Source organism: Corvus cornix, chromosome 3 (assembly GCF_000738735.6).
Source record: "Corvus cornix cornix isolate S_Up_H32 chromosome 3, ASM73873v5, whole genome shotgun sequence".
NCBI lineage: Eukaryota > Metazoa > Chordata > Aves > Passeriformes > Corvidae > Corvus > Corvus cornix.
Genome location: NC_047056.1, coordinates 35,588,184 through 35,612,560, shown reverse-complemented (window position 1 = coordinate 35,612,560; position 24,377 = coordinate 35,588,184). Strand labels below are relative to the sequence as shown.

Below are 24,377 nucleotides of genomic sequence, written 5' to 3'. Positions count from 1 at the left end.
AGGTGCTTGGAAAAGAGACAGCTTATTGAAACACTAAACCCAAATTTTGCTGAGACTTCAGCTCATCTTGTTTTCTCCAGAATTTTTCACTCTATGTGTAGATCCTGTAGCGATAAATACTCTTTCAAATACATTTGTATTCCTAAAAGCTGGTAACTTTTCTGTTACTTTTGTTTGGTAAACAAAAAAATTATTTAAATGCACCATGTTGAACAGCCAGTATAAGTAGTGGATAGCAGATAGAGTTTTATTCATCAATGTTGATTGAAACAGATATTTCTGTTTAACTATTTGTTTTCATTTAGATGATATAATAGTATGTGTACTCTTTATCTCTGTTTTCTCATAGGGCTGCTGTGGCATGTGTTGGAGCATTTTATGAAAAAATGGGCAGAATGCTGGGTAGTTCTTTTCCAGAAACTGTGAATAATCTATTAAAGTCTCTGAAAAGTGCAGAGGTAAGTTTCAGTTTATTTATGTGGTCTTAATTCCATTTAAACTGAAACCTGTTTCCTGTTTGCCAAATTTCCTGGATTGTTTTTCTTCTGCACTGAAGGCTGTAGATCACTTGCCTAGCTAGTTTCAAGTCTACTGCAGAGAGTTTAGCCTTTATTGTATGAATATTGTAATAGTTGCTTCCTAGTGGCATCAGTAATTAAAATTCAAAAATAACCGTATCTGTTATTTCTAACTACTGTGTCAGGCTTTATGCCCATGTACTCTGAGTAAACATTCAGTTGTTAAAAAGTAATAATGAATACTTAAATTTTGCAGGGAAGTTGTTACTCTGCATGTGAGCAGAATACATTGTGGCCTGTAAAGAGAGAGTGTGTCATAATATCGAGAGAATGTATCCTGGGCTGTCAGTGGGTCTGGTTTTATGCAACTAGCTCTGTTGGGACAAGTTGGAATACTGGTTGTGTGGATCTTGTGGTGGCAGCTGTTTTCTTCAGCTGTGTTGTTGTACCTGTGTGATTATTTATTTATTTGTTTGTGTGTGTGTGTGCTCTCAGATTGTAAGTACCTGCCTGTGTGCAGGTACAGCATGAAGCTGCTAACTTACTTGGGCTTCCCATTCTCTCCTATCAGCTGCTCTTTCTTTTTTCCTCTGAATTTGCAGTTGATAAATAGTGGGGCAGTGCAGGGGCATTTTATCTAGAGCCGGTTTGTTGGGTTGCCTGGGCTCAATTTATGTGACAACTGAGGGACTTCAGGTAAAGCTGTGTGTAGTGCTTACTTCTATTTAAAATCAACTACATATCCATTATATGTGCCTTTGTTTTCAATGTTTGCAGAAACATTCCTGCATACAAGCAGGAAAATGCAAAAGTATACACCTGGTTCTTAAAGTAACTGCTGTGTCCAGATTTTTGCATAACTATTTTTGTGTGTGTGCAGTCTCAGGGCCGCAGTGAAATTCTGATGAGTTTGCAGAAAGTCCTCAATGGACTTGGAGGAGCAGCAGCTTCTTGTCACCGTGATATTTATAAGAATGCCCGGTCTCTGCTGACAGACAGGTCTATGGCTGTACGGTGTGCAGTGGCTAAGGTGGGTGTCTTCTCACCAGGCATAGAAATTCTTGTGCTGTGACTGGGCAGTACCTGCAGTTGAGCTGGGACCTGTTGTTTGGGAAGGGAAATTTGATAATTAATTGGACGAGGTAAGCCCTTACTAGTTTACACTGCAGGCTCAGATATTTGACTTATTTCACAGGTACTGTATTCCCTACTTAATAAACAAATATGAGATAGAATATATTATCTGTGAGCCTCAGTGGGAGAGGTTTTTGGTAACATGGTTCTTGTGTTGAGCTTTCTTTTAATTTTTTAATTTATGTATTAGCCTGTTCCATGACTCTTCTGATTGTTTACTCTGCTAAGATAGTTGGCGTGTGGAGAGTGTGTGTAAATTAATTCTTAAAATTTTCATATTAAAATATTTGCTGAATAAACCTGATGATTGCAGTCTGATATTTAGATAAAATGTAAGACTGGTCTCCTGGTGCTTAGTAAGTCTATTTTTCCTACAGTGTCTGCTGGAATTACAGAATGAAGCGGTGTTTATGTGGACAGCTGAACTAGAGAATGTTGCAACGCTGTGCTTTAAGGCTCTGGAAAACTCCAACTATGGTGTGCGAGTTGCAGTGTCAAAGCTTTTGGGGACAGTCATGGCTACAGCACTGATACCAAAACAAGCAACAGGTACGAGCCCTTCTGGATTCCATGTCTAAGTTGGCAGACTTGGTTGCACCTTCAGTACCATGTTACATGACAGTGTTGCATGGCACCCTGTTGTTCCAGGAGATGGAAGCTTGTAGATGGATTGTTTGTTTTTACAAACAATAAGCTAAAAGGAGTGCAGAATCTCTGTTGTAGTCATACAAAGAAAAGACAGAGCAAGCTATCAAAAATCACTTGGGAGAAGTGGCTTATTTTTTAAGCATGCAAGTGAATTTTTTTCTGAAATATTGGGTAGATTTATTTTTGCATGACAGTTTTGAATTAATAAGTCTGATTTCAAGATCGTTGTTTGTGTTGGTTGGAACTTTGGGAACAAATTATTACGCTTCTTTTTGAAAAAGTGATGCGGCAAAATGTGAAGAGAGCCACACTTGAGGAGGTCTTGGAGCTCATGGCCACAGGATTTCTGCGAGGAGGATCTGGTTTCCTGAAGAGTGGTGGAGAGATGTTAAAAGTAGGAGGATCTGTCAATAGGGAAGTGCGAGTTGGTGTTACCCAGGTTTGTCATTTTGTTAATGAAGTAAAATTTATCATAATTGTAACCTTTTTTACTAGGAAAAAGACACATTTCTGTTCTGTATTTCTGTACAAGTTGACTTACAGGTCTAATTTGACTCTTCTGTTCCATGAGATGTCCATGAGGTATCATTCACCTATCTACTTTTATTATTGATATGCAGTAACAATAGATTAAAATATGAGCCAAGGAAAACTTATTTGGTCAGAGTATATTAGGTGAGATTAACATGCAAAAACATTTGAAAACTTAGTATGTTAAAGACTTCAGTTCCCTTTTAAAATTTAGTTTCTTTTTAGAGAGGATGTTCTGTTATGCTTTTGTGGCTCCCTTCTCAGCTGCAGTTCTGATTAGTTAAACTATGTTCCTTCTTTTCATATATCTCTCATGAATAGGTGAAATCTGATGAATGTGGAAGCTCCTCTTGTCTGAGAGAGAAAGGTGGTGGCAGCATCTCTTCAAATTCAGACATTCTCACTCTAATGTGTATTTTAATATGCTACAGTAACTTCCCAGAATTCAGATTCTTTGATCATAGGTTATTTTGTGAAACACTATTTTTTCTCAGCCTTTTTCAGGTGAACTTGGTGAATATGCCAGGTTTTCATTGTGAACTGGAACACACTGGTGTTGCTGCTTTTATTTATATGGTATTCTTAAATTTTCAGAAAGAGGCACATTTAAAGCAATGAACTGGGGGTTTTTTTGCTGTCATCCGAAGAGTATTTTGTGCATCACAGGAGCTACTCTTGGTACTGAAAAAAGTTGAGTTTCAGCAGCAAAGATCTGGATACTGAATTGATTGATGCTGAGTAACCTCATTAGGGTTGCTCATTGCTAACTGGTGTTGATACTCTAGTGCATTATGCTTGAGTCTGGCTGCAGTCTCACACAGTCTTTTGTTTCTGTTTTAATTGGGTTGCTGTGTGACTTCTGAATTTGCAGGCCTACGTTGTCTTTGTTACAACATTAGGAGGGCAGTGGCTGGAGCGCAACTTTGCTACGTTTTTGTCCCATGTACTTGATCTGGTCTCCCATCCTCGTGCAACTCAGACCCATGTGGAGGCTGTTTACTCTCGAAGATGTGTGTCCTTTATCCTGAGAGCAACTGTGGGCAGCTTACTGGGGGAGAAAGCACAGATTGCAGCTGCCAAAGAAATATGTCAAGCCATTGGTAAACAAATGAAGGCAGTGGGTGAGAACCATTTTTCTTCATTCAAGACCAGTTGAAAGTTACTGTCATTTTACTGAGGCAGCCATTTTTCAGCTTTCTTCTACTGTGAGGAGTAATTTCGTTCTTATGGGAAATGATAGTTCATCTGCTTTCTTTTTCAAATGTTCAAAGGTTAAGTTCTGCTTGAAAAGTGATTGTATGACACTGGCTTGTTATCCCAGATAGCAAATGCAATGTCAAAAGCCTAGAATGGAAGTGGAGAAGAAAACTATGCATTTGCCATCTATCTTGGGATAGGTTGTATTGAAAGTCATGCAGAGTTCTTTACTAACAGTGTAGGAAGTCCTGTAGGTTAAGATATTGTAGGTCCTTGTGTCTCCCCTGCTAATATCCCTACTAATATCCAATTGGATTTTGTGACAAAAATGATGTAATCGGAAGACTGGAATTAGAGAAGAAAAATATGACCCCTCTGCAAAACTTTGCAGAATATGTAATCACTAAGAGGCCTAACAAAACTCTCTTGGCATCTGTTTCTTATGAAAGGAATTAGCTCAAGCTGGAGATTTAAAGAGTAAATTGGAAATACACGTCTCTTTACTTGCCAAACATATCTTTCTTTTCTACTACCATGTAATTTGAATTTAAAACAATGTTTAACATATGGAAATGAAATTGATTTAGAAACTTTTGCAGGTTCTTCTCATAGCTATTTTTTGATGGGGTAGGCATGGAACTTTAAAAGGTTTCTGATTACTATAAGTATTACTTCCAGGAAAACAAGTCTATTGAAAATGCTGTGTCTGAGAGGAAACAGCTGCAGAAATTACTCTTCCTTCCACCTTGTCAAAGTTGCAGGAAATTCAATTGTGTATTTGGACAGTTTGAAGAACTTTCATTATTTTGAGGATTTCTCATGAATTTGATGAAAAATGGGAAGGGTCTTTACTTGGTAGTAATTGCTTCCCTTTATGTACAGCAGACCGTTTTCTAAATTTGTTCTGCAGTAGACACACAAACATTAAGCTGATACTGAAGTCCCTTTTTGAAGAGACAGTTTCTGCTTCTGGGATATTGTGTAGGAGAACATACAGTGGGGTTAAGGAACTCAATTGGATAACTCTGATATGATTAGAGATTATGATTAATTTTTTACTAAAGGTCTCTTTTTTAGTTTCACTGAAAATATATGCATGCAAATTTTATGTCAAGATTGTGTATTTCGTTACAATGTATAGATACACATATACAGCTTGTGTGTTTTGTGTAAGTGCTTTTACTGTGTTACATTGTTTATCCTACCTCTTAGTGCTCTGCTATCTGTAGTAACTGCTGGGCATCTGTTTTTTATGGTCTTTGGACAACTGGGTTTGGCTGATAGCTATAAAACTCCTTCCCTGCAGAGCATGTTTGCTTTGTGAGTTCTCACTATGACCAGACTTGTGGTTTTGTTTTAATGTAGGATTGATGTCAAAATGAAACTGTCACTTTCTCTCCTGTGAGTACTCAGGTGTGATTCAAATGGTAGTTAACCAAGACACTCTTTTCTTTTTTTGCAGAGGCAGTAGTGAATGATGCTAACAGTGAAAATAAATCAGGAGCTGCTGATGTAGCTGCAAGCCAGCATGTAATGGTGTGTGCCCTCCAGGAACTGGGTAGTCTGGTTCAGAGTCTGAATGCCACTGCATCTCCTCTTATTCAAGAACCCTCTATTGGTATGCAAATAAATTGAAATAGGTTAATTGAGGCATTTGAGCAGTGAATATGAAATATCATTAAATCTAGTTAAATAATAAATGAATAATATGTAAGAAATAGATCTATGAAATTGGTACTTCCTGTAGTACTCCAGACAGCTACATTTGTCCAGGTCATTGTGTCTAGTACCCTAACTTTAGTTCTAGTTGGACAAAGTCTTAAAACAGCTGTTTTGATTGGAGTCTGTCTGAAGCTCTCTCTTAGGGTGAGTAAAGTGGTAATTTTTAGTATTGGTTTGTTTACAATAATGGTTTTATAGGAAATACATTGTTTTGCTATGTAAGGTCTGAAATATTTGCTCCTGAAAAACTGTTGCCTTTAAATACCAAATTTCTGTGGGGAGGCAAAAGTATTTTTTCAAGATGAAGCTGTTGGTAGGCCACCTTAAAAGAAGTAGTTCTTTGGCTGAAGTTGACTAGGGTTTCTGTGGGATTTTCTTCTTGTTCGTTTCAGTATCTGAATCCACATTTATTCTGTAGTGTTACAGCTTTGCATTTTTCGAGTTTGTGGATGCCTATGTTTTTTCCACTGGAAGTGCAAGCTCCTTTAGACATTTCATCATAGAGATTGTTGTCTTGTTGCATGGGACATTCTTCCCGTACTGATTTTATGCCAGCTTTGGAGTGGAGAAGACTGCTCATATTTATTCCTTCTGCCAGCTGTGTCCCATAAGAACAGAGGGGACTGTATCTCGGTATTATTTCTGTTAGCTGCTGTGAACTCAGCAGGTAGAAGTTGTTCACTAGCTCCAGAGAAAACAAGCAGCAGTGGGGGCTTTGAAGTAGAAGTTTGCCAAGATCGGGACTAAAGAAAGTGTTGGTGTGGAGACAGATTGGACTGAAGGGTGCAGTTAGAAAGTGGGATTAGGTAGGCATAGAAGTTTGGAGAGTGTAGAAGGATGTAAACTTGCTGGAGGGGAGGCAGCACCATGTCAAAAGCAGAGTACAGCAGTCAGTGATATCTACAGCATGTGCTTGGCTACAATGTGAAACAAACCCAAAGATCAGTGTTATTGTTCCTCTGTTACTGGCAATCTGTAAAACATTTTGGGAATCATCTCATCCAGTGCCTGTTCTCTTACATAGCACTGCTGCCTCTTTTCAGTGTTCAAGTAGTAGGAGTCAGCGCTGTGGCTCTGACAGCTCCAGCTTTGCTGACAAAACCAGATGGGGAGCAGCATAATGCTAGTAACAACTATTGTCTTTCCTTAAAGGAAAAGGCAAAGTCAGCAAATACAAGTACTTTAATTCTGACTTTCTTAACTTTCACATTGGCTGTGTAGTATTGAATCAGTTTACTTGTCTATGTATATTAAAAAGCATATGTATATTAAGAAGTGCCTCGTAAGTTAAAGACTGTGAACTCTTCTTTCTGCAGGTCTGTTGGAGACAGTAACTTCAGTTCTTCTTCATCCCAGCATGGCCGCTCGACTGGCTGCTGCCTGGTGCTTGCGGTGTGTAGCTGTGGCATTGCCCTTTCAGTTGACTCCATTTTTAGATAGATGTGCAGAAAGACTCAACAATCTGAAGACCTCCCCTGAAGCTGTTAGTGGCTACAGTTTTGCAATGGCTGCTTTGTTAGGTGGTGTGCATCAGTGTCCTCTAGGCATTCCTCATGCCAAAGGAAAGGTGAGATAATGAGTGTTTAATCTCTGAGTGTACTAAAAGATACCTTTTCATCTACAAGTAATAGCTTTGCAAAATGGCTGGCATGCTAATGAGTTAGAGCATTATTGAAGTTGAGCTTGTGCCATGTGCGAGAGTAGTGGCCAGAACACATGCTTTTAGTATCTCAGTTGCAATATTTAACAGCATTTTTCCTCTCTTTCTCTTTCAAATTTGCTGAAGAGAAATTGAAATATTGAAAAATTGCTGAAATAATTGCTGAAGAGAATATTACTGGCTGTGTTATCATATGAAAAACAGTAATTATCAGCATGAAATGTAATCTGCATTCATTCTTTATGGAAGGTCAATTTAAATGATTTGAGAACACCTTTAGTCTGTAAGAGTGAACAAGCAGAAGTAGCTCCATTTATGTTTTTAAAACCCCCTGTGTTTTGCCCTTGGTGCAGATGGTGGTCAGTATTGCTGAGGATCTGTTACGAACTGCGGCGCAGAACAGCAGGCTCTCCTTGCAGCGGACTCAAGCTGGATGGCTTTTACTTGGAGCACTTATGACTTTAGGTTTGTAAAAATGGTTTCCTTTTCTTTTATTTTAAAACTTGTCCAACACTTCTGATTATCCACTCTGGCAAATGGTCTTTACACATAATGAGCTCATTATCTATCACAAGAGTGTTTATACAGGGGAAGCAGAGTGTTAGTGCACTTACTTCAGCCCCGTTGTGCTGGGGAGAAGTGATACATTAATGTTTATCTAAGCTGAAATACGGTAGAAGGCGTCATACCTAAAAAAAATTTCTGTTCTGTTTTTAGAAACCCAGCCTTTAGTCATTCTCTGAAAGGGCAAAATTGCCCATACTCTTCCTTCCTTAATACTGTGGTGCAGAAGAAATGGACGGTAAATGAAACACAGTGAGCATTCCAACAGGTTGCATGTGTGTCTCTAGGTAGGCAGCAGCACTGATTAGAAGTGTAGTCAGTTTAAAAGCCCTTCAGTTGTCTTTCAAAAAAGCCAGCCTCGTGTTCGTATTTGCCACTACAGAAGTATCAGAAGCTGCATTTTGAGAGGTTGTAAGTATACTCTTGAATTTTGCAGCAATAGTGTTCTTTTCTGTTTTGTTTTTGAGTTTTTTCATACTGAAAAATGTGATAAAGTTCTTATTCATTTTGCAGTATTTTGATCTCTCATCAAATATTATTTTGTGTTTCATCTCATTTCTCTAAACTGTCTCTCTTTTACCAGTTTATCGTTGTGTTTTTCTAACGGTGTATTCCTATTTTGGTTGTCGGCCAATGTATTTTTAATGTAATTGCACTGGATCTTTTTCAGAGAAGCTTGACTGTAAACCAGCTTACACAATCAATAACTATCAGTTATTTTTCTACTTATTTTATGGACAGGCTAGAGTAGGCTAAAGAACCTGCTTTCAAAATTAATATAAAAAAATTAGAAGTCAGAATGAAAATAGAGTGAAAAGACAGTTGACCTCAGTTCTATATGACATGACAGTATGTAGGATAGCCTATTTCCTATTTTTAATACTGATACCAACAAGCAGATATGATGCATACTAGGTATTTGCCACACTTTCAACCTAGGAATAAGAAAGAATTTCATTTGGTTTTCATTGTTCCAAGTAGGGCAAAAAGTTTGAAGAGCAAAAGCCTTCCCAGCAGAATTTTCACACTTAAATACACATTTTTATTATACTGTCACTTTATTTTTTTGCATAGGTCCTTCTGTTGTTCGGTATCATCTGCCTAAGATGTTGCTGCTATGGCGAAATGTGTTTCCACGTTCTCTGAAGGAGCTGGAAGCAGAGAAGGCAAGAGGAGATTCTTTCACCTGGCAAGTAACACTGGAAGGCCGTGCTGGAGCTCTGTGTGGTAAGAAATTCAGACTTTGAGATTACACCTGCACAGTAAACCAAAACGTGATCCCAAGTATTGTAGAGAGAACTCCTGTAACTTCCCGTCTTCTTCCTTTGAAAATGAGTAAAATGTGTCAGAATTTCATCAAAATGTCCTGGTTTTGACATACAGTTTTATGAACATATCACACACTCTTTGAGTAAACATTTTTAGTTGCTGCTCTTTTGATATTATCTTAGAATTTGTGTCTTGTTTATGTTTTGTATTTGTTTGTTTCAGTGAAAATTTAATTTAAATTGTTTTGTTATTAGCTATGAGAAGCTTTGTTGCTCACTGCCCTGAGCTCCTTACTGAGGATGTGATCAGGAAACTGATGACACCCATAGAATGTGCCATGACAATGATGTCACAGTAAGTAGGCAGTTTTTGCTTTTTATTCACTTTTGCTCTTTATTCACTTTTGTCTTTTCCTTGAAATCCTAGAACTAATTTGGAGTTGGGTTTTGTGGTTTGGTGTCTGCCCCTTCCCCCTGCCCCACCTGTAATTAAAATAGGACTTCTGAGGAGGTGCATGCCACGGATTTATGGCAGAGTATGTTGTGGGTTTGTTGGGTTTTTAATAAAAGTTTTCTTGGTACAATTACTTCTGAAAATGTATTGTTAATTGAATAATGTTATTCAGAGTAGTTCTCTGAACACTGTTTTCTTGACTTGCCTAGAGTTACATCTTGTGAAAAGAAATCTGAAAATACTCTTCTCAGTAACTGCAGCATTTCTGGTTTCTCTTTTTCATTTTTAATTCTATAGCATTCCGTCAGTAATTAAAGCCCATGGAGCTCATCTCAAAGCTAGTGCAGCTATGGTTCGTTTAAGACTTTATGATATATTGGCTTTGTTGCCTCCGAAGACATATGAAGGTACATAAATTTTTAACAGTTTCTGTTAAAGTAAAAATTCTACTTAGTACTTGTGATGCTTATCTTTGAAGCAGCTGTAAGAGTCAAAACACAGTTCTAGGAATCTCCAAGAATTTTGTACTATATTCCTAATCTTCTGTATGTCGTCTTGACAGTATAACTACAGAGTAGGAGTATTGCAAAGCATTCATAGAGTAATAGAGTATAGAAGTTATAGTCCCGTTTATAGGATTGAGAGATATGGAGATCATGGTCTGAGATCAAATAATGGTGTTTTAAGTCATAGTTACTTAAAAGATAGAGAGCTTTATTTCTTAGTGTACTGAAAAGATAGATGTGGCAATGAAGGCTTAGTTTTGGTTACAGTGGGGTTTTTTTGGTTGGTTGGTGTGGTTGTTTTCTTTTTTAAACCTGATTTGATCTGTTACACAGATCTGCTATTAGTACTGACAGGCACTGTCACGTGGTCTGACAGATTAACTTCTTGGGTTTGAGTTTTTTTGTTAAATCATTATGTTTACATGATCATGTGGATGAGCAGGTTTTTTTCTAAATCTGGGTTGTCATCCCATAAGGGGTGGCCCAATCTGTTGTTTAAAACAGGACACAATTCTGAGTAATGTGCCCTAGTGAACGCTGCTTGAGCAGGAGGTGGGACTAGATGACCTCCAGTGGTTTTCAACGTTACCTGTTCTTTGGGTATTTGGGTACCCATGATTTGGGAATTGGGAGGCTACAGTTCATTTGTAGCCTTGCTCTCAACTCTAGTGTTGTCAGGTTTACTTCTCTGCTACCTGTAAAATTGAAGTAATGGTACATTTATGACTTCTGATCACTAACTGAAATGTTTTGGCTAAGAAGCAGTGATGATTCTTTTTAATGCCTGTCTTTTTAGGATCATTTAATGCGCTGCTTCGAGAGCTGGTAGCAGAATTTACTTTGACTGACAACTCTGCTAATACAACCACATCACTCCTAAGGTCTCTTTGTCATTATGATGATAGTGTTCTGCTTGGCTCTTGGCTGCAGGAAACAGATCATAAGTCAATTGAAGATCAGGTAATAAAAAAACTAGAAGAATTAATTGTCTGCCCTGTCTGTGTGATCTGTGTGGGGAAGCCTTCTAAAAGTGAAGCTTCATAATTTGTTGTTAGTCTTATTTCAGAGCTTTGTTAGATGTAAGTCCTTCCATCCACAGGGAACTGTTTTGATTAAAAACCACCTACAACTGAGATATAAATTGCATGATGCTAGTCATAGAGTTGTGCTTAGGGAAGAAGCCTCATTTCTTTTTAAGAAAAACCCAACTCAACGTATCTTCCTGTCTGCCAATTTTCCTAGCCTAGCAGTTGTTCTCATACAGGTTTTTTTGAACTAGGAGAAATGTAGGTTCCCTTTAACCTGTTTTGTAATGAAACTGCTGTCGAAATATCAGTATTGCAAATGGTGTTATAGCAAAACAAGATTTAACTGGTTTTATAGGTGTAATATGAAATCTTATGTTTCATTTGAAAGTGTTGACACAATGTTGTTGGCTGAAAACACCTCTTCTGCAAACAGCCATCTAGTAATGGGAAGGTTTCTCAGAAGGTTTGATGGAGCAGATCCAAAAGCCAAGACTGATACCAAGAGTGTGGGACGCTGTTTCTGAGCCAAGATCAGCATGTCAAAGCAAAAAAGAATTTTACAAGCTTCCTTTGTTTATTGTGGAGGACATAGTAGACTTCCAGTGCAGTCTTCAATCTACAGAGCTTTTTCACCCCCTCCTGCCCTTTCTTTTTTTCACTTCCTGACTGTAAAACAGTGGTGCTCTTGGTAAGTGGAGATCTGTAGTCTGTCACAGGGTTCTGGCAGTGTGTGCTCAGAGCCCAGAAAGCCAGTGGAGTCCTGTGCTGCATCAAAAGCAGCGTGGCCAGCAGGTTAAAGGAGGTGCCCCTCTGCACTGCTCTTTCATCCCCAATATAAGGACATGGAACTGTTGAAGCAAGTCCAGGTGAGGGTTACAAAGTTGATAAGAGGACTGGAGCACCACCGTTAAAAAGACGGACTTAGAGAGTCGGGGCTGTTCATCCTGGAGAAGACAAGGTTGCACCGACACCTCACAGCAACCTTCCAGTATCTGAAGGGGGCCTACAGGGAAGTCAGAGAGGGACTCCTCACATGGAACTGTAGTGATGGGACAAGGAGTAACAGGTACACATTGAAAGAGGGGGAATTTAAGTTAGATATTAGGAAGAAATTTTTCATTGTGAGGGTGGTGAGACACTGAAATGATTGCTGGGGAAGGTTGTGGATACCTCAACTCTGGCAGTGTTCAAGGCCAGGCTGGATAAGGCCTTGAGCAGCCTGTTCTAGTGGAAGGTATCCCTGCCTACGACAGGGGAGCATTGGGACTAAGATGATCTTTAGGATCCATTCAAGCCCTAACTTTCAGCCATTCTATGATTCTCTTCTGCTTAGTCATGTTTCATTTTTTAGTGATATAGAGGTCTCAACAGATGTTTGCTGTGTTTTCTGACCTTCTAAGAAGAATAGACCTACTAGATTCTATAATTTTGCTTCACAATTAAATAATTCATAGGAGCACAGAACTTTCTTCAGAGAAATAGATGATTGTTTAATAGTGTTTCATGAAAGAATGATGGTTAGGAAGTGTTTTTCTGATGATAGGAGAGTTAATAATTTTAGTACTGTTTCTAAGTCTTTCTTTGTAGGGCATTATTATAGCCAAAACTGATCATTTAATACACTGTATTGTAACTCTGTGCTCAGAGAGTGAATTGATAACCTTTTTTTATAAAATGGCACTTCATATTCAGTGATTCAGAAGCTACTGTTAGTACCAGAATTAATCTGCTTTTCTTTTAATTTTCATCTCTTGATACCAGGAGTGATAGTTTGTGTATTTATCCAGCTGTTAATGATTTTGACCCTTCAGAATTCAGCTGACCCTGTAAATACTAACATGTGTGCATGGGGATACTGCAGTTGTATTCAGGTGTTTGTAAGCTTTTCTTTTGTTTTAACTACTGCGTATGTGTTTTGGTTATCTCTAGTTCCAAATTTTATGTGCAAAAGTATATTGAGAGGTATTCATGTTGTGTGGCATTTTGCAGCTTCAGCCAAACAGTGCGTCTGGAAGTGGTGCTCTGGAACATGATCCCTCTTCTATTTATTTGCGCATCCCCGCTGGTGAAGCTGTACCTGGTCCCCTTCCTTTAGGAGTATCTGTCATTGATGCATCTGTGGCTCTCTTTGGTGTGGTCTGTCCTCATGTCTCTTACAAGCATAGGTCAGTTGACATCGGTGTTCAATTTCAGAACCTAATGCTTTGTTTCTCTGGATACTGTTACCTTGGGGGTTTTTTTGTTTGCTTGTTTGGTTGGTTGTTTTTGTGAAATAAGCATTGACTATGGTATCAACAGTCTTTAAATTCAGAGTTAAGTATTTGGTGTTCATTGTGCCTCAGGATTCCAGAATATGTACTCACTTTAGAAATAAAGTGATTTCCTCAGTTTTATCACTTTTGAAGATTAGTGTTCAGAGATGGAGACTAGATTCTTCTCTTTTCATACTGCATTTAACAGAAGTAGTATCTCTGCAACCAAAATTTCCGGCAAAAGTATCCACTGCAATTAACTTCAAATCAGCCTTGAAAACAGCAGGGGCCTCCATTGAATTTAATTTGGCTTCCACAAGTAAGACCATTTGATTTATAGTCAGCAAGGGATTGTACGCATGATGAAAAAGAGGAAATGGAATTCAACTTATTTTCCTTTGTGTTGCACATGACCTCAACAGAGTTATGAGTTGTCAGGACTAATTTCGTTATTCAGTTTAGGCAATTTGTTGCTGAGCAGAGTGAAAGCAGTTCCAAGATGCATTTCAAAGTAAAATGATCTTTCAGTGCAAACCTGATGGGAACAGTTTTTTCATAGCAGTCAACCCCATTTTGAAGTAAGCGCAGGATAGACTTGAGGCCAACTTGCAGTAATTCGATTTAGCCTATACTTGTTGTTAACTGCAAAAATATGTAGCTTGGGAACTGCTGAGTAGTTAAGAATGCAGATTATTAATTATACTCCTGTTTTTGGTATCTTCTAGGGAATGTTCCTCCTCCCAGTAATGTTTTCTGGGGAGGAGTGGGGGCAGGAATGGAGGTTAAATGGGAAAAACAATAGGAACAATAAAACAAATATGAAGGGTAACACTCTTTTAAATGGTAGTGGAAAGACAGCATTTTTCCACTCTGGTCCTTATAGCTTTCTAGTTATACAGCCAAATGCACCTGAAGATTCACTTCTTCTTGGTAGTGGTTTCTTCAAAGGAAAAGTAAACATTTGTGGATGAACTAAAAGAACCAGCAAAGGGATGTTCAGAGTAACTGCCCGTACTACCTGTAGTGAATACCTTCTGCAGCCCCTGAAGCATAAGTTCTGTTACTGAACTTAAAAGGCCCTTTTGTTGTGTATGGCTTTTACCAGCTGTGCTTTAGTTTGTATTTTGAAAGGCTGTAACTTCAATTATGTTCTTTCCTTTATTTTAGATTACAGATGTTGGATCATTTTGCTGAATGTGTCAAGCAGGCTAAAGGTGTTCGCCAGCAAGCTGTGCAGCTTAATATCTTTACTGCTGTTCTTAGTGCCTTGAAGGTAAGACTTGTAAACTTGTAATGAAAGCCAAAGTTTGTGTTCAGTACAAAGGGTTGTTAGGAGAGTGCTACTAAAGTTACTCAAAAATTAAAAAATTTGAAAATTCCAGAATTGAATTTTTTTTCAGATACTAGCTTGAGCTTTTGTCTGCATGTATCAGTACAGAGAACATATGAGGCTCATGTAATCAGCATTTTATAGTAGTCAGCATTCTGTAATATTCAGACTGTCTTTTTTTTTCTTTCTTTCTTTCATCTTCAGTCCTGTGGTTTTATTTGCATTGGGCTCATGGATTTAAGTACTTTGTCTATATACTCAGAAAACCCCTAGTGTCGCAGAGTATCATTCAGATATGGCTTGTGTAATTGAATACACAAATAGATTTGGGTTTATGTTTTGGTTGCCTTGTTGCACAGAATTCAAGGTGCTTATGCCCAGTCCCACTGACTGCAGCTACTGCTCTGTGCTCTCTTATCTACACTTGGAAATGCAACCTCATGCTATCATGTCAGGAAGTAAGACAGCAAGTCACAAATAATGGCTGCCCAGTTTAAGCTGTTACTGGAGCTCCATGTCTTTGGTTGATTGGCAAAATCAGCACCTCAGTTCTTTGTGTTGTTCTTAAAAATGTGATCTACATTGCTACAAGTTGAAATGTGGATTCTGAGGCAGATTTCTGGAAGCTCCCATGCCATACCAAGTGGCCAAAAAATTATCGAAATTGAGCTGAAATGAGGACTTCAGATCAGAAAATTACAATCTGTGGTAGAGCCTTTGACTTCTTCCTCTATTGCACATGCAGTAGTTTTACTTTATATGTCTTTAATTATTTTTCCTCAGGTAAAAGTACCTACAGAAGCACTGTTTAGTGTTATTGTAGAGTGTTCATATAAGAGACTGTATTAATGTTTGTAAATGTGATTATTAAGAATTTTTTTTTTTTTATGTAGGGTTTAGCTGAGAATAAAAGCACATTAGGACCAGAAGAAGTCCGCAAATCTGCTCTGACGCTCGTAATGGGTGCCCTTGATAATCCTAACCCTATTTTGAGATGTGCAGCAGGTGAAGCTCTTGGCAGAATGGCTCAAGTGGTTGGAGAAGCCTCTTTCATTGCTAGAATGGCTCAATACAGTTTTGATAAGTAAGTTGATTTTAATTCAGAAAAGGAAATAAAATTATAATTTAATGTAGTTTGAAAGATTCCTCTTCTAAATACTGTATTGATTATTCTCTTCTTTCATGCTTGATCCCTGTGGTTATGTAGATCTAACAAACCTTCAAACAGATTCTTCTCTTGGATTTATTTCATATGAGGAATAAAAGCTGAGTTGTTACACACTCAGAATGTGAAATGATATTGGTGAACAGCTTTTGATGAGTTACTTGAAGGGTGACTAAACTGTTTCTGATAGACAAGCACAGCTTACATTAAGTATGTCTGTAATATGAATTGTGTAATAGCAGTTCTGTTTCACTAAAGCATCCTCTTCATACATTGATTTAACTTATTTACTGACCTGTACTTTTTTGTATCCTGTTGTTTATCTTGGGTCTTTAGAAAGATGTCTGGTAGAAGCAGCAAGACATGTTTCCCAATTCCATGCTTAAATTTAAGGCATCAGCATATTTGTGAATCAGAATGCAACTGCCTCAGGGCTGCAGCCCATGTTTTTGGCTGGGCTGGGTGCCTGCACATAGCCTCAGTCCAGCTCTCTTACCTCTGGGTAATTAAACTTTTCTCACCCTTTCATCTTGTAGTAAAGTATCTCATCCTTGCTGTCTTTCCTTGAATTTCTGTTACTGGGATCTTCCTTGGTTTCTTATCTATGTTAACTTGCAAGTTGTTAATGGTTGTCATTCTGTTGACAGTCAAGTAATTTTTTATATTTGAGATGTGCATTTACCTTGTTGTTCACTGATGGCCAAGAGCATGCATGTCTCTCATATACAGTCAAACAGAGAAAAAGTATCTTTCTTTGTACTAATTAGGAAATCCCTCTTAATCTCTCTTCCTCACCCTCTGAAAAGGCTTCTAATTACCAAGTGGTGTACGTGGCATGCATTCAGAAGCAGTATTGTAAAGAATACTCAGTAAGTCAATGCATACAACTTCATACAACTAGATCATTTAAAATACTACTCATTCCAGTTTAGTTTCATTATAAAAGGCTTTCTACTTAAAAAAATAAAATGACTCTATTGGAAAAGTCATAAAAATCAGCTGTGGAAGAAAACAGCTATATGAAAAACCAGATTTGCAGTGGAAGATGTAGCTGTGGATTTCTTTGTAGTTCCTCAGTGTGTGTTGTAATTTTTCTATTCTTGATTCCTTTTCACTGCAATGTTTTAGGAATGATTATTAAATTAGTCTGCTGTGAAACACTGCTAAACTCTTGATTCTTTTTCTATATCCTCCAAAACTCTTCTTCAAGAAGATCGTGTTCTGACCAGAAAAAGAAGAAAATTTTAAAAATACCTTTTTTTTCTCTTGTTTTATATGTAATCTGGGTTAAATGCAATACAGAGTAAGTACATTGTTTTTGCTGTTGTTATTAAGGCTTCTCAAGATCTCATGGGGTGAGGCCTGCAAAATTTTGTTAGTCTTTTGCACTGTTGTGATACTTCAAGGATTCTGTGTAGCAAACTTTCTGAATGACATGATTTCTTTGTATTTAAACATCCACAGATTAAAATCTGCTCGAGACGTTGTATCAAGAACAGGCCATTCCTTGGCTCTGGGTTGTCTGCATCGGTATGTTGGTGGAATAGGTTCTGGACAGCATTTGAAAACTAGTGTCAGTATTCTCTTGGCTTTGGCACAAGATGGAACCTCTCCTGAAGTCCAGGTAAAAAGAGCAACCACCACAAAACTACTTAAAATGTTCAAGATGAAGATTAAAAATTAAACTACCTGCTCAGATATTCACATGACATTATACAGTCACATGTAAGACGTAGCATGTGCCAGGGAGCGTGAAGAAAGTGGATCTTTCCTTATAAACTCCCAGAGTGCAGAATCCCAAAGATGTGGTGTAATTAAGATGTAACCTCATAGTGATTTAGAGAGGCAGTTGCAAGTGGTCATGTTAATTCAGAAGGGCATCTGTCTGCTTGTCAGATATTCCAGAGTGATGCGCTGTGGGCATATTCCAAACTGACTTTAATTTTAAAGCAGAATGTGTTAGTTTTGCCTTGGCTGCCTAAACAGAAGCTTTTAATAACTGGCTAATGACTGACATGTAATCAGTTACTGGAGTCTTGGGCGATGAGCTGTGGTTTCCTTTGTCAAGTAATTCCTGTGTATGTGCTACATATACAGTACATCATCTTTGCAGAGTTATGTTATGAAAACAGAAATCTGTTGCAAGCTAAGTTGCAGTTAGGGGACAGAAGAGGAATAAGTAGGAGCCAAGACTAAGACAGGGAGGGGTTTCTATCTACTATGGACTATAGATGTGTGAAGTCTCACAAGAGGGTGACTTGACTGCTAAAAGTTGCTGGTATAGCAGAATGGAGACTGAACGTGCTGGTGAAAGAGTAATGCTTTTGGAGTTGCTGAATGTGGATAGACACTGTGAAGTTCAGAACACTTCTTAAGTTGAAAATACTGGAAAATCAGAAGAAAATGTTGTTTTTGCACTCTCAGGAGAAATACAAGGGGTCAGTGTCCTGGTCTGTCTTTACTTTCCTTTAAGTAAGAGCTTTCCTTTAAACCTCTGTTTGTGGCTGTTGTGAAAAGACGAGAGGGCTAGATGGGCTAGTACATGTGTCTTTATATTAAGTAGTTGAATGTTAGAGGGAAAAGTGCTGATTTGTTTTTTTCCTTCAGCAATGAAATCTATCAGAGCACTAAAAGAATTACTTGAAAAAAAAGGAAACTTCTTTTGAGTAAAAGCAAGTGTCCTGGTCTATAATTACTGTTCTTCAAAGATTGTGCTGTAATTGCATAATATAATAGATAACTTCTTGTCATCCTTTTCATGAATTACTGCAAGGAAATGAGTACCTGGAATGGTGACTATTGTGCTTTAGCAGCAGGAAATTGTGTGCCACCTATCAGTAGGGGCACTTTATACCCACAGACTGAGAAGCTGAAGCCCCCAGTAACTATAAAGAATCATACTTATACCTTGGTTTGCTGTTAACTTGATAGAACGTACTTCAGTGCCTTCTTATTTCTTTTCCTCAGGGTAATAAAAAAACCCAAAATTAGAAAGCTTATCACTTGGGAAAACAAGCCTAGGTTTTTTTTTCGGGGAGATAATGTTAAAAAAAAATCTATAAATACAATTTTAAGTCGTTTGAATTTTCTTAGTTTATTTAAGGAAAGACAAAGTGCAATTTGCATATGTAACCAGCTTCATGTATGAGTGGGTAACTTGAGGCATATAATTGTGCACCAGTAATTTCAAAAACAAATTGGAAAGGTTAACGTTTTATGAAAAAAGAAAAGAAAAAGAAGTATAAAAGGGACGTCCAGGTAGAACTTGCATATCTACCTCACTTTTCATTGAGAACACAGCACCTGGCCACTGTGAAAAGCTAAGCTTTTAAACCTCGTCCCTCGCTGGATCAGTGTGGTTACACAGAAACTGTGTGGAAGTATAATGGAAATTTACGGGAATTAAAGGATAAGCTGTAATGTGCTACCACAGGATTAGGACTGTAGAGGTAGTTACATGATTGCTAGTGCTAATGGTTTTTGGGTTGCATCAGAGAGGATTAAAAAGGAGCAGTTTTGAAGGCAGGTATTCCAGCTTATTCCTAAGAGTCTAGCTTTGTAATAGTAATACTCTTTTATCTTAGTCTTTTCACGTACTTAATATGAGAAAATTCTGAAATAAGATCATTTAATAGGATGTTACGAAGAGATAGCTAGTCCTTTCAGATCTGTCAGTGGAATTTATTTCCTATGAAACATCAGTATCCAAAAGGACTGTCCTCTTGCCTGCTTCTTGCTTTGACAATTACAATAAATTATTTTTTTCTTTTGTTGTTTACTCACTTCGCAACTGAAATAGGTCTTTCACCATATTTTTTCCTCATGCTGTAGTATGCTGACTGAACAGCAGTGCTTTTTGCTCTTGTACCCTCTAATAAGAAATCTAGAAAAATACATGTGAACCTTTCAGCTTGTCATGAAAATCAGTTCCTACGAGAATATAAAAGACCTTCTCTGCTAAGCCTTTGTAAGCTGCCCATTTCAGACTCTGCCTCCAGTTTTATAGTGGAATGATTCTCTCTTTCTCCTGTCCTGAGTCAGTTTTCTTTTTTCCTTTTTGTTTTAAGTGGATGTGATATTTGGGCTTGTATTTTTCTTCTTCAAAGTGCTTAAGCATATTTTTTCTCAAATTCTTTGTCACCTTATTTCCATTATCTTCAAAATTGCTGATAACCAAAGAGTATTTTAGATATATTTAAACTCTCAGGTGATTTGCTTGAGGTCCTGAGACTTCTGAAACACTTCTGGAGTCAGAATAGCGAACTAGACTTGTTTAAGAACAGAAGTACAGAGCTAGGCTCCATCTGCATAAAAAACTGTTTAATTTCCTAAATGCATTACTAAAAGGTATTCCTTTGTGTTTTTGATAGACCTGGTCTCTCCACTCACTTGCCTTGATAGTGGATTCTAGTGGACCAATGTACCGTGGGTACGTGGAGCCAACGCTCTCTCTCGTTCTCACCCTGCTCTTAACTGTCCCGCCATCGCATACAGAGGTGCATCAGTGCTTGGGCAGGTGCCTTGGAGCTATAATAATTACTGTTGGGCCTGAGCTGCAAGGTTAGTGGGAATTTGAAGAGAAAAAGAAAAATCTACCTTGTATAAAGATGATATTGTAATCTTAAATGGAAGAATATAAGTTTTTGTTAGTTGCAGGTGGGGGGAGGAGATGTTGACTGTTTCAAGCAGCCTTGCTTTGATCCTCCTTATGACTGCTTGGGGCTTTTTTGACTTCAGTTTGAGATTTGTATAAAGAAGTTGCAGGATGTATGGTGTTTTGGCTAATGGTAAATTTGCATGGTACGCCAGCCATGAAACCCTTGCTGTGGATTTTGCTGCATATGTTGTGTACAGGTGGGGCATGAGACAAGGTTTTTCCTCCATTTCTTTAACACGTGTTTATTTTAAGCTGATGACAAGAGCTTAAGTTTGACATAATTGATGATACTGTGAACTAGAACTCATTTTCATTCATTCTTGATATCCTTAGATCTCTGTACCTTACTGTGGTGACTTAAAATCTTGTCATGCCAAACACTGTGTCTGAAATTTTGTGCCTCAGGTGTTAAAAACATGGATTTTTAACTTTGTCTAACTGGGATTTTTAGGAATGTTTATAGGATGGTCTTTGATGCAGTGCCAGAGAGCCAACCACTAGTGAAATTCTATCTCTAAATAACTGGACTTAAGGTTTTAGTTATGAAATAGTTCTAGATGGTTTAATTGAACTTGTGTGTCTGTGTGCTAACCTTTTGACCTGGAATATGATTAACTTTTAGAATAACAACTTAAGTAGAATGTCTTCTGCAGGTTACATTTCTGTAATTCAGAATATTTTTATAAACCTGATGCAGGTTAATTCTTAAAATACAGAATGGGATTGTTCTTCAAATTAAATACTGTTCTTTTTAAATGCTTGTTCTAGTAGAGCAGTGCAATTCATCTATTGGAGCTAATTAAACTTGCCTGCATACATAGATACTAGCTTAAGAGTTACCTGATATTTTAGGAAATGGCTCAGTGTGTGAAATGTCGCCTATACATATATAGAATGAAAGAGACTTTTCATGTTTAACTTCAGAGAATTAACTGGCTTCATGACCTGGGAAGATAGTCTCAAAATACTTCTGACTGGAGATTATTGATCCAGAATTTCATTTGGATGGCATGTTGTTTAACTGAGCTAAAAAAAGAGATACTGAAACACTCTGTTGTGTTTCTAATTTGCATGGAAAATCAGAGAAGTTGCATGTTAATCTGTGAACTTTTTTTGGTGATATTGAAGCTTTGATAATTCTTGCTTCTCAAAGGCTTAAAGTCTGCAGTTGGTATAGAAAAGTTTTGCTGTGTTAAGGATATCCTATTACATCATTAGGTAACGGAGCTACGATTTCAACAATCCGTTCTTCCTGTTTGGTGGGATGTGCAATCACACAAGACCATTCAGACTCACTTGTTCAGGCAGCTGCTATATCCTGCCTTCAGCAGCTTCATATGTTTGCACCACGGCATGTCAACCTGTCCAGTCTGGTTCCCAGTCTTTGTGTGAGTATCAAATGCATCCCTTTTGCTCCTCAAAGTTTTATGCATGTGCTTAGCAGAGGACAGGGGAAATATTTAGCAAGATGTCAAGGACAGCCATATGTAATAAGCAAGTTATATTTGCAAGAACCCTGGAGTCCCCAAGACATTTTACATATTTTCAGAATGCTGCCCAAACTGAAATCATAGGGGCTGATTCTCTTTCACCCTCGATAGTGTAAGCAAGCATTTATAAATAACAAGCTTAAGCTTGGAAGTAAGGCAGAGGCTTGAACCCAAAACATACCAAATATGAATATAAGAGGAAAGGTGGCATGGGTGGGTGTGGTTTTAGTGTAGGTTGGGTTGGTTTTTTTTAATAATTACTATCGTAAAAATTATTTTTAGAGGTTTCAGTAGTCCAGTACTGAGAAATTTGAAAAGCTTCTCCATAATATCTGTTAGATGTTTTGCAAAGTTGTTTATGCCATTCTTTGCAGCACTGATGACTCAGTGTTACCTGAAGGAATGCAATCTTACTTATGTCAACATTGGACCTTTTTCTTAGTCTGCCATCCAGATTTTCCCTAGGGCATCCTGTCATGATTACATGCTTCTCTCCAGCCCTGTGCACACCCAAGCCCCACCCTGCCCCAAGCACTCCTGGGAGTGCAGTGTGTTTACAGAATCTGTCACTTGTCCCTTAACCAAATTTTGCATGAAAGGGGTGCAACATATCCAGAAGTAGGTAAGCTCTTTTGTATGAATACCATGTACAACATGACAGAAATTCCCTACAGCAATTTACTCTGTGACTACCAGTGGGCGGTGTAACAGACAGTGAAGTTCATGCATGACTAACTAGTGCTGTTTTGAAACCTTTTCCCATAGTTTTCGACTGTTTCTCTCCTGTTAGATTATGGTCTTCTGCTAAATGAAAGCTATTTTTGTTTCCCTTTCTCATATTCCTTACTTTCAAGTTGTACTTAGTTTGATAGGGTTTCCTTGGAGTTGTCTTGGGCATTTCTTCATACTGCAAATGCACAGATATATAGGCAAGGTCTGCCTTACCTGCACCATTAGCCAACTCTTCAGAATGGATTTAATGCCAGGTATCAAAATTAAACCACGCAGCACCACACTCTCATTTTAATTTCTTTTTCCTGCATTGGCTTCATAACTTGTAGTTATTTGTTTTGTAACTTGAAATAGGGAATACCTTTTGCATTAATTAAATCTCCCAAATAGTCTGTGTTTTAGTTCATTAAAACAACCTCAGTGTGGTATTTAGAGGTTCTTTAAAGACTGCTTGGTTTTTTAGGACTAAAATCTTGTATATTCATATGTGGAATAAAGATCTACTGTTAAAATGCTTTATAAACTGTACAACCCTTTCATTTAGGGAAGCATTTTCCATCCCCATAATAAGCTAATACCGAGAAAGCAAATTGATATTTGGTTTATAAAAACCAAATTATCCTGGAGTAAATAAGGAATTAGAGTTTATTAAAGGGCAGTCTTCACCTCTTCCGCTCTGGAAAAACATTCATTTTTCTGTGCAGCTATTTCCTCTCAGAAAAATAGAGACCATGCACAATTCTTCTGTAAGGAAAATATTTGCTTGTGCTTGAGGTGATTCAAAGGAATTAGAAGCCAGTGTTGGTTAGCAAAGAAATCTGATGCTGTCTTATTGAGAGGCACTTTTAAGAACTTAATGCTATAGATTTTATTACACATTTGAAATGCAAGTTTTATGATAGCTGTCATGTGTAGTGCACCTGATAATGGCTTTTTGTTTAAAAGAATGTGATTTACAGCTGTAGCAGAATATGAGGCAGAGTAGTACAGGAGTGCAACAAATTGGAAACTGTAATTAATCTAAATCACACTGGCACAGTAGTTCCAATATTTAAGCTTTTATCTCTTTAACCAGGTGACAGCTGCCAGCTCTATGTATGTTAGCTTTATTTTCATATTTATATATTATGAAAAGTGCTTACTTCTGAACTTTCAGAACTTGGTACCCAGCAGCTCACACATGGGCTTATGACTGAAATGTAGAGTGCTTTTAGTCCTTGGCAGCATTGATTTATTGATGCTGGGGTGCAGCAGTTCACTCATCTGTAATGGTTTTGATTTTCAGGTTCATTTGTGCAGCTCTCACTTGCTGCTGCGCCGGGCTGCAGTTGCGTGTTTACGACAGCTTGCTCAGAGGGAAGCGTCAGAAGTGTGTGAATATGCCATGAGCTTAGCAAAAAATGCTGGAGACAAAGAAAACAGTGGCATCAGTAGGTATTTCTTTCATGTGGCCTTTTTGTAACAGTTGAATGCACATGTATGCATACGTGTGCTTTGCCTTCAGAAAGAAGGGAAAAAAGC

General features: G+C 37.9%; 1 protein-coding gene across 1 annotated transcript in view; it reads left to right on the top strand.

Annotated features, from left to right (window-relative positions):
* The window catches only part of HEATR5B (HEAT repeat containing 5B), a 57,741-nt gene that overhangs the window by 4,821 nt on the left and 28,543 nt on the right, over nt 1-24,377 (top strand). The window contains exons 4-22 of the mRNA XM_039568404.1: nt 350-458; nt 1,399-1,548; nt 2,030-2,201; nt 2,582-2,739; nt 3,703-3,952; nt 5,491-5,646; nt 7,067-7,317; nt 7,764-7,875; nt 9,049-9,201; nt 9,498-9,597; nt 9,994-10,103; nt 10,999-11,162; nt 13,220-13,395; nt 14,650-14,755; nt 15,706-15,896; nt 17,442-17,601; nt 20,348-20,537; nt 21,853-22,022; nt 24,142-24,286. Of these exons, the coding sequence (XP_039424338.1) occupies nt 350-458; nt 1,399-1,548; nt 2,030-2,201; nt 2,582-2,739; nt 3,703-3,952; nt 5,491-5,646; nt 7,067-7,317; nt 7,764-7,875; nt 9,049-9,201; nt 9,498-9,597; nt 9,994-10,103; nt 10,999-11,162; nt 13,220-13,395; nt 14,650-14,755; nt 15,706-15,896; nt 17,442-17,601; nt 20,348-20,537; nt 21,853-22,022; nt 24,142-24,286 (3,023 nt within the window). The remainder of the gene's footprint in view (nt 1-349; nt 459-1,398; nt 1,549-2,029; nt 2,202-2,581; nt 2,740-3,702; nt 3,953-5,490; nt 5,647-7,066; nt 7,318-7,763; nt 7,876-9,048; nt 9,202-9,497; nt 9,598-9,993; nt 10,104-10,998; nt 11,163-13,219; nt 13,396-14,649; nt 14,756-15,705; nt 15,897-17,441; nt 17,602-20,347; nt 20,538-21,852; nt 22,023-24,141; nt 24,287-24,377) is intronic.